General features: G+C 43.4%; 2 protein-coding genes across 2 annotated transcripts; both read left to right on the top strand.

Annotated features, from left to right (window-relative positions):
• Positions 1-2,965: 2,965 nt before the first annotated feature.
• LOC310851586 (olfactory receptor 9G19-like) lies at positions 2,966-3,901 on the top strand (the record flags this gene model as incomplete). The annotated part of the gene is made up of 1 exon (XM_083754151.1): positions 2,966-3,901. One exon carries the CDS (start codon positions 2,966-2,968, stop codon positions 3,899-3,901), a length of 936 nt encoding a protein of 311 aa, XP_083610277.1.
• A 2,119-nt stretch (positions 3,902-6,020) lies between these two features.
• LOC310826578 (olfactory receptor 5AR1-like) lies at positions 6,021-7,249 on the top strand (the record flags this gene model as incomplete). Its single annotated transcript, XM_083701706.1, has 1 exon — positions 6,021-7,249. Exon 1 carries the CDS (start codon positions 6,311-6,313, stop codon positions 7,247-7,249), a length of 939 nt encoding a protein of 312 aa, XP_083557832.1. The 5' UTR covers positions 6,021-6,310.
• Positions 7,250-12,806: the final 5,557 nt, after the last annotated feature.

The raw sequence follows: 12,806 nt of genomic DNA, 5'->3' as shown, positions 1-12,806 counted from the left end.
CTAATCCATAGTGGTCTCCGTCACTGAGTAGAGACAGTGCTTCAAACAGGATGATGCGAGGCAGGCCCTGGAATGCCTGGTCTAATTTTATAGTGGAGTGAGATCAGGACCCTAGACAAGAACAAGGATGCTGAATCTGAATGCAGGAGCAAGAGCTTCAGGACGTCAGTAAGTGGAACTACAGTAAAGGAGGTTTGTAAAAACTACTTTAATTAATTAAATAGGTGTGTGATCTTATGAAGCAGCCAATCATTACAGTTAGTTACAAGATAATGGTGATGACTGAAGTAACAAAAATATCTCCTCTGGTCTGCACTAGCTATTCTGATGCTCCCCCTAAATAATCCTGATGTTCCCCCTACATTATGTTCCCTCTCCCCTATCTTCTTGTTCTCTTTCAGCTCTTCCAAATATATACCTGAAGGCATCCAGAGAAATAAATGGCCACTAGAGAGATTTGGGGAATGGGTTCTCAAAGAGTATTTCCTCAAGAAGTAACACTCTTGATTTGCTTAGGGTATTAGGTTATTCCAAAGGCATAAAACCAAATCCCAGCAGAGCATGAGAAGTTTTGTGTCATTAAAGAGGCCACTGAGACAATATCCTCCAGAGACAATAGAATGCTCTGACTAAATATCAAATAATACTTTTCTGATCTGAAGCCACTAATGGGCTGTGGGTGAATTGCTGGTTCCAGCACTTATATAAATCAGTCCAGAGATTGAATAAGCTCATTTTCTTCTGGAATCAGCATCATCCATGACTATCATATTGTGCCCTGTGACTAGTGGGTGCCATCAAGATTAAGAGCTAAGTTTTGTTCCAGAGCTTTATCACCTAACAGGTTCAGCTTATTTGATTCTATAGATATTTGATTCTATACGATAAGCAACAGACACACCCTCTTTCACTCCTCCCTGCATACTGGCTTGTACAGCACAAAACCAGCAGAAGAAATCAGTTGACTGACCAAGCAAATCACATCTGAGAATCAATTCTCAAAGCCTATGTTATGCGCCTGGTTGTTTTGTTGTCTTTGAAATGTTTTCTGGAAAGAACAAGGAGGAGAAGATTGATGACAAGCCTCGTTGCCTGGGCTGGAGAAGGTAAGGCAATCAAAGGCAACACACTTCAAAGACTTGGGTGCCCAGATTAAAATCAAGGTTATAATTGTGATGGAGATTGGTATTAATGGCAACACTTTTAAAAGCATGCTTGAAATGCCTCTGGGTATATGTCAGTAATTTTTTTAAATAATAAAATTGGATTAAAAACGATTAATGCAATATAATAAATATGGCTTTAAAACAACTCCCATTAAAATAAATTCATGTGTAAATCCCATTTTGAAAGCATATTTCTTAAGCAGAAATGAAGCACTTAAAATGGAAAGCAACTGTCAGTTGCTGCTCTTACATATTGCTTTCTACTGGATTTCTATTTATGTTCCAAATACACTTACAGTGGTACCTCTGGATGTGAACGGGATCCGTTCTGGAGCCATAATCGCATCCTGAAGTGAACACAACCCATGATTGCGCGTGCGCGGGTTGCGATTCGCCGCTTCTGCGCATGCGTGTGACGTCATTTTGAGCACCTGCGCATGCGCGAGTGGTGAAACCTGGAAGTAAGGTGCTCCGTTACTTCTGGGTCACCGCGGAGCATAACCTGAAAACACTCAACCTGAAGTACATTTAACCCGAGATATGACTGTATTCTAAACATCTGAGTTTACAAAGGAGGGGCAGAAAATTATTATTATTATTATTATTATTATTATTATTATTATTATTATTAAACTTTGTATGCCTCCCTTCATCTGAACATCACAGGGCAGCTTATGACATTAAAAAATGCAAACTGGGAATACAAAATGGATAATAAAACAAAAGCAAACCAATAGCGCCTCCCATAAACACATTTAAAAGGCCATAGAATGTCCAATCAGCCATAAAATGGTGGGCATGACCAAGTAAATCAAAACTTTTAACAATAAATGAAATTTGGATCTTTATATAGCGCATTGGATGGGGCAACAGGGTTGTGGAAGAATTTGGAGTGTGTAAGAGCATTGCTTGCATCCTATTCCACTGTTGTCCTCTGCTACTTGTTAAGATCAGAGATCTCTTATTTTCCAGATGCTGAGAACACCAGAAGCCATTTAGCTCAGTGGTGGCCTTTCCTCAAGGGCAAGCTTCCAAGGACCACATGTCAGTGATGTACAGGGGCCAGGGCAAAACTGGGTGAAGCAGCAGCTGTGACACCTCTGCACAGTAAGCTGCATTCTGCCTGCGGAAAAATCAGAGGTTTCTGTGCACACAAATATATAGAGCGATAGTGAGAAACAGAGATCCATCCAGTCAAGTAAAAGGCATTTTCACAGTTCAGGGACTCATTTCAGCCAAGCCAAAGTCTTCAAGAAGCCTCAGGGAGGGGAGATGGGGTGGATGGATCTGTCCATTTCAGTTCTCTCTGTTTTCCCCATTTCAAATTCCGTTCTTCACATTTTGCAGCAAGTTGCAAAATAATAATAATGAAATCCTCATGAAAATTCATCAGCATTTTAGTTTAGGTTTCTCCCAATAAACACATTTGTATACACAGTTTTCACTAAATTACATGTTTTAAATATCCACATTCCCCTAATATATGCACTTTTGTAAATAATGTTTGGTCGGCAAACCGCATAGCAAAATTGGGATGAGTGAAAATTTCAAATGATAGCTGTGTCTCGGTTTGCATAGTGGTTCCAAAAGTGCAAATTTGATAGATTTGGCTTCAAATTAGACCTGAATAGAATTTCTTGCCCATCTCTAGAGGGACTGTAGCATGAAGAGGGTTTCATAGATAAGGTCTTGAGGTTCTCCATCCCTGATTTAGCTCATTGAGAACTGATGCTATTCTGATAGGCCAGAACTTCAGTGTATATCTTCAATTTCCTTACCAGCTGATCCCACACAGCTTCATGGAGGAAGGAAATCTCACCACAGTGACTGACTTCATTCTCCTGGGTTTCACAACAAACCCTAAACTGCAGCTGATCTTATTTGTACTGTTTCTAATAATATATATAGCCAGTCTGGCAGGGAATATCACATTAATTGCTCTAATCTGCAGCAGCTCTCACCTCCATACGCCCATGTATTTCTTCATTGGGAACCTTTCCTTCCTGGATCTGTGGTATTCCTCCATCTATACGCCAAAGATCTTGGTGAACTGCATCTCTGAAGACAAGAGCATTTCCTTTGGTGGCTGTGCCTCCCAATTCTTCTTCTCAGCTGCCCTTGCCTATAGCGAGTGCTACCTTCTGGCAGCCATGGCCTATGACCGTTATATGGCCATAGCCAAGCCATTGTTGTATGCCACTGCCATGTCCAAAAAGCTGTGCACAGCACTGGTGGCCCTCTCATATCTAGGGGGGTTCATCAATTCCACCTTAATCACTAGTGAAACCTTCACATTGAGCTTCTGTGATGGCAACGTCATTGATGACTTCTTCTGTGACTTACCTCCATTGGTGAAGCTATCCTGCAACGTGCCCAAGAGCTATCAGTCCGTGTTGTACTTCATTTTGGCTTCTAATGTAATTACACCCTCTGCACTTATCCTTGCCTCCTATGCCTTCATTCTGGCTGCCATCTTGAGGATCCGCTCCACTGAAGGGAGACTGAAAGCCTTCTCCACATGTGCTTCTCATCTGATTGCAGTTACTTTGTACTATGGCTCTATCCTCTTCATCTACTCACGGCCCAGCTCCAGCTATGCTTTGGAAAGGGACAAAGTGGTCTCTGTTTTCTACACAGTAGTGATTCCTATGCTTAATCCCCTCATCTACAGCCTCAGGAACAAGGATGTAAAACATGCTCTGAAGAAACTGGCAATGAAATGGAGGACAGCATGAATGAATATAACTGGAAGCATGCAGTTTGTTTCTAGTAGCTTAGCATTATTACTCATTAGTAAGATCTTTTGTCATGTGTTTTTATGTAGATGTGTCCTCAGAACCTCATTTGTATAATGCATTATTTGTGAGACACTATTTTTCATACTCATAAGAACCATTCATGTTGGACTAATTCTTCCTGTTCTCCCTCTCCCCATTTTGAGGCTGACTATTGCTGCAGATAACAATCATTTTAGATCATTTTCCCTGATAAAGTATCTGAACCCTAGGCTGCCATCCTATGCCCACTTACCGGGGCATCTCATTTAACTAAGAATGTATAAATCTGTAATTTTAAATGTGCCACAGTTTTTTGGTTTTCCAGTTCTGCACTTAAGTCCTCACAAAAATTCATCAGCACTTTAGTGCCCATTTCCCCAAATACAATGCATTTTTACACATAATTTAGTAGGGGAACTGCATCACAAAATTCAGAGAAGTGCCGATTTCAAAGGATGGCTGCGTTTGGGCTGCATATTGCTTCTGGAAGAAAAAATTAGAGGCAGTTTCTCATTAAGATATTTATTGAACTTATCTCTGCATTTAACTCAATGAGACTTAGTTCTGATAAGGCATGCTACATAGGATTGCAATATTAGCCACTTGTGTATATCCTTGATCAATATATTGCTCTCATAGAGAACATCTATGAGCATAACAAACTTCACTCCTCACTTATTTAGTTGAGATGTTATAATATAATTTGAAAATAAATATAAAGATAACAATTTCTTTTAAAATTGTATGTTTCCTGCTTCATAAAACAATGATAATAAATTAGAAAGTATATGATAAAACTGGCCTCTGTTATTGCAAAGGTTTATTTGTTCTGGGTGTTGGTGGCTATTACATCAGTGCTGTTGTGTGAAGAAACAGTAATTCAACATCCAGTGGCCCTCTAGAGGTAGTTGGACTCCAGCCAAGATGATCAATGTGCAGGGACGATGGGAGTTGTAGTCCAATAACATCCAGAGGGCCACAGGTTTCTCATCCCCATTCTAGATAAAAAAAATCATTGCATGACACAATTGTTCCACAGGAGTGTGTGTGAGGAGAAGAGGAGGAGGAGGAGGAGTTTGGATTTGATATCCTGCTTTATCACTACCCAAAGGAGTCTCAAAGCGGCTAACATTCTCCTTTCCCTACCTCCCCCACAACAAACACTCTGTGAGGTGAGTGGGGCTGAGAGACTTCAGAGAAGTGTGACTAGCCCAAGGTCACCCAGCAGCTGCATATGGAGGAGTGGAGATGCGAACCCAGGTCCCCAGATTACGCGACTACCGCTCTTAGCCACTACACCACACTGGCTCTCAGGGCCCGAGGGAGCCAGCACCCATGAGTCAGGGACTTATGGAGCAGTTGCAGCAACAGGGAAACTCCTGCCTCCACCAGCTTATACGTCCTCCCTTGATGGGTTGTGCTCCTGCAACCTGAGACTTCTAGCGACACAGAAGGTGCTGATTCTCTTCCCACTACAAGACTCTCCTCGTTCTACGAGACAGCAGGCAGGGGAAGATGGAAAGTCTACTGATCCATATGTTAGCTGAACTGCCTCTTCTTCTGCTGCCCCATCTGGTGTGCCTTCCTCCATCCCACTCTGTCCTAACTCTCCCCTGGCTCATGCCTTGTAGGCAGTGTCAGGACCCATAAATCAATGGTCCCCTTGCCTGGGTAACTCCCCTAGTCCCCTGCCTTCGCTGCACACTCTTCAGAGTCCTGCCAACCCTTGAGACTGTTGGTGATGTCAGGTGCAGGAAGGAAAATGAGGGCCCCTGCCAAATCACAATTAGTCCCATTGCCTGAGAAACCCTGCCAGAAAGCAAGAGAAATGGGTGCCATGTGTTTTCTTTTGCAAGAGGGAAGGGGAATTGACAGGGAACACAATGAGAAAGCAAATTGCATGGGATGCTTATACCCTTGACACCTCCACAAAGATATGTCTCCTGATGAGGGAATCAGAGATCAGAAATCCTCTGGGGACAGAGCTCCCGGCCTCTGCCATTCATACTCTTTAATAATTGCATCATTTTTAGGAGGTAGGAAACTCAATGCACAATAAATAGACACCAAGGAGTTTACAGGGATCAGTAGGATGCTGACTTAACCAATGATCAAAACGTCAGAGTTCATCTCTACCACCCGTAGAAAGGTTCAAGGAAAAGACAAAGGGGAGCATCACTCAGGAACTCTGGATCTTCTAAAATCTCCACAAGAAGCCTTGGTAAGACCCAGCTATGTCATCATCAGCCTCACAGAGCAAGTGGGACCCAAGCAAACTTTGACATCTCATAGACTAATTAATATTTAAAACAACCCTGCCATCCACATTTCCTATATTTCTCCAGACCACTGTATCTTTTCCTTAAAATGGTGAATGAAAACAGTACCACCATCACCGAGTTCATTCTCCAGGGCATCTCAAACGATCCAGGTATGAAAGTCTTATTCTTTGTGGTATTCCTGATCATCTATCTGGTCAATGTTGTGGGAAACCTGGGCATGATCATCTTGATCACACTTGATTCCCACCTTCACAATCCTATGTACTTCTTCCTCTGGCACCTGTCCTTCTGTGACATCTGTTACTCATCTGCTATTGGCCCCAGAATGCTGTCTGAATTGTTATCTGAGAGCAGGATCATCTCCTTCCCTGAATGCACTGCCCAGTTCTACTTCTTTGCTGCCTTTGTGGGTGCCGAGTGCTACATTTTAGCAGTGATGGCCTATGACCGCTATGTGGCCATCTGCAACCCATTGCTCTATTCCACTGCCATGTCCAAGTCCCTCTGTATCCGGCTCCTACTTGGCTCATACATTGCTGGCACAACTAGTGCCATAATACACACATCAGCCACCTTCAGCCTGCAGTTCTGCAGTTCCAACCTCATCAACCATTTCTTCTGTGATGTCCCTCCATTGCTGGCAATCGCTTGTTCTGACACCCACATTAATGAGATTTTGCTTTTTGCATTTGCTGGCTTTGTTGAGATGAGCTCCCTCTCCATCATCCTTCTCTCTTACATCTTCATTTTAGCAGCCGTCCTGAAAATGCCCTCAGGGAGGCTCAAAGCCTTCTCCACCTGTGGGTCCCACTTCACAGGTGTCACTTTATTTTATGGGACTGTGATTTTCATGTATCTCCGGCCCACTTCTGTCTATGCCTTGGAACAAGACAAATGGGCTTCTGTGTTCTACACTGTAGTGATCCCTATGCTTAATCCTCTGATCTACAGCTTGAGGAACAAAAATGTTAAGGAAGCTTTCAGAAAACTCATTAACAAGAAGCTGAACTCTGTCTTAAACTAAAATGCAATATTATTCTGAATGGGGTTTTCTTTGTGAACTGGTTCCATAGGCTCTTGACTTGTAGGTTTCAGAATGATTTCCTTTCCCTTATAGCTGATCATCAATTTCCAGAGAACCAGAGAGAACCAGAAAATGAAGGAATTCAACCACAGAGTTGTTGTCTGACATTCATTGAGCAATGTCATTTGTAATTTCAAAATCATTTGTTCTGAATGATGTTGGCTGAAACTTCATGTGGACTCTGCAATTTAACAAGTGTGAAGGGTCACCTGAAAGCAGGCATTCCATCAGACCACCTCAATGGGAGAGATGGGAAGTGTTGTGTTGGGATATAAGGAAGATATCAGAAGGAAGTGTCCTTTTATTTCTACAAGACAAGACTAAAATAAGAAATTCCCCATGCACCATGAAAATCATAGGAGCTCAAGCGTTCAAAATGCATTACATTCAAATACAGCACCTGCTAGCATACATAACAGGAAGATTCCACCATCTTCTTTAAAAATGTGTCATCATAAAAACAGCTGGTTTGCTATTTTATAACACTAATTCTCATCATCGGGTTGTATCCAACTAGCTTATACCCAGAGAAGACCCACTGAAATTTATCAGCTATGACAGTCATATCCATTTATATTCTGAGTAGCACTAACGTTCCAAGGGTTTTATGTCATATTGTTGTGTTGTAGTCTAATGAATTGTTTGTTTACTGTCCTGGGTATCTTTGGGTTGATGGGTTGGTTATAATTATAACAACAACAACAACAACAACAACAACAAGCTTGATGTTATCAGATATTTTCCATGGAAATCACCACTAGAATGCAATCTGCCTAGTATATTGTGAGTGTTGTTAACATTCTCCTCTCAAAATTCCAAAATACTATACAAAGTAACCCAAGAGAACCGGGATTCTATGGCCTCCTCCAAAGCTTTCCTGTGGCTTTCTGGCCAGCCCAACCAGAAATAAACACAGGCAAGCCTACAGTGGAACTATGCAGTAGCAGCTTACCACTCAATGCACTCTTACCTCCCACAGCCTATGATGAGGGAGAGATGTGATTCAGTGCGCATTTAAAGGTGAGCTTACCTAGTTTCCACTTTCTGGAGCAATGTGAACCAATAAAATTCCATCGGTCAAAATTCAGACTTCTCTGAATTTTGCAATGCACATCCCCAGTCAAGTAATATTCCCAGACTAGGGTGAAATGTGCATATGGATGCAAAAATCAATGGGAATAATAAAAAAGCATGCTTTATATCAGGCAAAACTGTGGGCAAGAAAAGGTTTATTGGGAGAAATTTGCTATGCAATGCTGAGGAACTTTCACCAGAACAAACAACGACCCTGTAAACGGGTGTGGAAATGTGTGCAGCTTGAGATTGGGGAAATGTGAGAAACTGAGAGAAAGCAATGCTAACAGATTCAACCACCCATACCCTCAGCTGCATAAAGAGACATGATAGCTATGTGGGGAAGAAAGAGAGCAGGAGAGAGGGCAGCCAAAATGCTTCCTCAGAGGAGATGGCAGGTAGGAAGGAGAGTAATACAGTGCAGAAATCAGGAGAAAGGAAGATTTTGGTTGTGGTCATACATTGGCAAGCAAGCAGGGGATTCAGGCAGGAGTGGGAGGAAGCTGGACAGATAGGAGGCTGAAAGAGGTCTCAGCTTCATCTGCAGTTACTTTTATTTCTAGTAATTGCTGCTATGAGGGATTTTAAAATGGACTGGCAGGTAAGGACACCACACGCATCCACTGCAGCCACTGAGAGATGCTATACAATACTAGAGCAATAGTAGTGCCCTCCATATGTTGTTGGACAACAGATTCCATCAGCCCTAGACAGAGTGGCAGGTGGTCAGTGATGACAGGCATTCCAGTCCAACAACTTATAAAGGTCACCAGGTTGGCAAAGGCTGCACAACTCTAACTCTCCCTTCCCCCAGAAATATGGTTCTAACAATAGGAACAATGATGGACTTCATCTGCATTGGTATCAGAAAAGTGCATGTTTTATGTTTATAAACCCAGAGGGGTGGGAACCTCCTCTTTAATTCAGAGAAGACTTGAATTCTGCAGTCATTGTAGCTACTTTTTGTTCTTGAGTTGAATCTACAACCAGCAGGTGAGGCCTTGTTCGTAGTGCCACTACTGGGGCTGCGGGGCTGGGGCTGACATGATAGGGGGCTTTTCAGTGCTAGGCTGCGGCTCTCTAACACCTCAGTTAAACTATGCAAGCAAAGGAACATTTCAGAATTTACGATCTCCCTCTCACACCAAGTGATGGCAGGCTGGCGACTTTATTACTCTTTAAATTTATTAGTCTTGACACAATAGTTTCAGTCTGAGCACACAGCTCAGTCTTCCACACTCAATGAGTCAGTTGTGCCCACTGAAGGGTGGTCTCTTCGCCAACAGGCTATTCTCCATTGGCTGCCCCCTCCTCCTGTTGGCCTGATGCCAAGCCTGGACTCTACCATTCCTCCTAGTACAAGGAGACTATGGAGCAGCTTGCCCAGTTTGCCCCTCCTCCCCAGAGAATGTGTCTGAGATCTGTGGCTCCTCTACCTGCCTCACGCTGTCTTGGGTGTTTATGACATGCATTCCAGGACGGGAGGGGCTCACCTCACCCCCCATATGGGAAGAAGACATGCCTCTATCTCTTTCTGCCTGCCACCCCCCCCCTTTGTCATCGGAGCCCCGCTGTTGCTCTGGGAAGGAGCGTTCCTGACAGAACAGGAGTTGCAGAATTCTGCTGATCAATTGCTTGCTGCTGCCTACAAACCCTGTATCCTTTGCCCACAGGTTATGAAATCAAACGATGTTGGAAAGGGATCGGAGGGTTGCGAGCACTGCCAATCACCTGGTTGGCAGCATCTGCAAATTCTGTTTTCAACAGGAAGCTGCATTTTTACCTGTCCCACAGCTGACATCACGGCCCATCCCAGATAAAGAAGACGCACATCTGATAGTTAACTCTTTATTGGCAAGATAAACAGATACAGCAGCTCCCACAGTGCTCTGGATACACACACAAATATACTCCTCTAGCCTATAGGAACCTAAAGGTCTGGAGCCTATGGAGCAGTTGCAGCAACAGGGAAATTCCACCTCTCCACCTGCTTATATGTTCTCCCCTGATGGGTTGTGCTCCAGCAACCAGAGACCTCAACCGGTATGGAAGGTGCCACTGCCCTTCCCACTTCAAGCCCCTCTTGGATTTAGGAGACAGCAGGCAGAGGAAGGTGCGAAGTCTATTGAACCGTCTGCCGACTGAACAGCCTCTTCTGCTGCTGCCCCGTCTGGTGTGCCTTCCTCCATCCCACTCTGACCTGACACCCGTCCCTTGGCTCCTGCCTTGTAGGCAGTGTCAAGACCCATAAATCAATGGTCTCCCTGCCTGGATAACTCCCCTGGTCCCTTGCTTCCGCTGCACACCCTTCAGAGTCCTGCCAGTCCTTGAGAGCATTGGTGATGTCAGGTGCAGGAAGGAAAATGAGGGCCCCTGACAAACCACAATTAGTCCCATTGCCTGAGAAACCCTGCCAGAGAAACAATACAAACTGAAAGCCTTTGCAGATGACCTAGTTTTGACGTTACAGGATCCAGAATCTAGTATGAAAAGGGTTTTAGAACTGATTCAAGAATTTGGTCATGTGGCTGGATTTAAATTGAACAAGTCAAAAACTAAAGTGTTAGAGAAAAATCTTACACCAATTGAGAAAGAGAGGTTTCAGAAGGAGACAGGTCTGACTTTGGTTAAGAAAGTAAAATATTTAGGAGTTTAGCTAAGAACCTAAATTTATTTAAAGATAATTATGAGAAATGTTGGGCAGAAGTGAAAAAAGATTTAGAAATATGGTCAAATTTGAAGCTTTCCTTGTTGGGTCGAATTGCAGCAATAAAGATGAATGTATTGCCAAAAATGTTATTTTTGTTTCAATCATTGCAAATATTGGACAAGATGGACTGTTTCAAGAGGTGGCAGAAAGATATCTCTAGATTTGTCTGGCAGGGCAAGAAGCCCAGAATAAAATTTAAAACAGTAACTGATGCAAAGGAAATAGACGGATTTGCCCTGCCAGACCTTAAACTTTACTATGAATCAGCAGCATTCTGCTGGCTGAAAGACTGGCTGCTTCTTGAGAACACAAACATTTTGGACTTAGAAGGTTTCAATAATGCTTTTGGGTGGTATGCATATTTGTGGTACAACAAGGTTAAAGCACAGAAAGCATTTAAAAACCATATTGTCAGGAAAGCATTGTTTAATGTCTGGATAAGATATAAAGACTTACTGGAAAATAAAACCCCAAGGTGGTTGTCCCCAATGGAAGCAAAAGCTTTGAAAAGACTCAATATGGAGGCCCAATGGCCGAAATATTGGAACAATAAGGAGACAAATTGAAATTGTAGAGTTTTGAGAAATTAAAAGATAAAGTGCGAGATTGGCTTCCAGGTGGAAAAATCAAAATTGGAAACAGAATTACTAGAACCCAAAACTAAGATACTATCAAGAATGTATAACTTGCTGTTAAAATGGAACACGCAGGATGAAACGGTTAAATGAGCTATGATTAAATGGGCACAAGATATTGGTCATAATATTATGTTTGTGGACTGGGAACAGTTGTGGACCACCGGTATGAAATTCACGGCATGTAATGCCTTAAGAGAGAATATTATGAAAATGATATACAGGTGGTACATGACCCCAGTCAAGCTTGCAAAAATTTATCATTTGCCCGATAATAAATGTTGGAAATGTAAAGAGACTGAAGGTACATTCTTTCACCTTTGGTGGACGTGCCCAAAGATTAAGACTTTCTGGGAAATGATATACAATGAAATGAAAAAGGTGTTTAAATACACTGTGATGGTTTAGGGTGGTTACTCGTGCGTAAACTGCCTCCACTTCAATTAGATCATTTGCTCAACCATGTTTAGGGTTAGAGCTCGCCCTCCGTGACCTGTTAGTCACTTGCAGAATCCGTCAGTGGGCGTTTCTTGAATCTCTTGCAGCATAAAAGCTGCTTGACCCCAAGTCTCCGCCTATGTTCCCTGCGTGGAACGCGTCTGCGCAAGTAAGGGGACGGCAAGGGCGTGCCAGCGCTCTCTCCGCTGGTTTCGGTTGAAGGGTCTTGGAGCCCTGACACCGATTCCTCCATCTCCCTCTCCTCTCTATTGGTGTCATGCTGAATTCCTTCCCCCCGACTGGTTCCCTCTCCGGCATCGCTCTGGAGCCCTGCCTCCGCTTTTCGCTCTGATGTCAGTTCCCTGACATCCACCTCCCCCCCAGGACCCCCTCCACCCCCGGCCTGACCCGGTGACGTGACCTTGTCCCCATCTTCAGCCGACATTGCAGGGAACCCTCAAAAGGAGCTGCCGTCATCGTCCGAGGACTCAAACTAGCTTCCCACCCACCCCGGTTTCTGATGGGAGGGGCTTCCCAATCTGATTCCTCCTCTCCTGACGATTCCCCTCCTTCCTCTGGGGACGCTGGAAAACCCACAAAATCCTCCTCATCATCATCGGTGGAGGCAAATTGCTCCTCC

The sequence above is a fragment of the Podarcis gaigeae genome (assembly GCF_964106915.1).
Source record: "Podarcis gaigeae genome assembly, chromosome: 1".
NCBI lineage: Eukaryota > Metazoa > Chordata > Lepidosauria > Squamata > Lacertidae > Podarcis > Podarcis gaigeae.
This window is presented reverse-complemented; position numbering and strand designations above follow the sequence as displayed.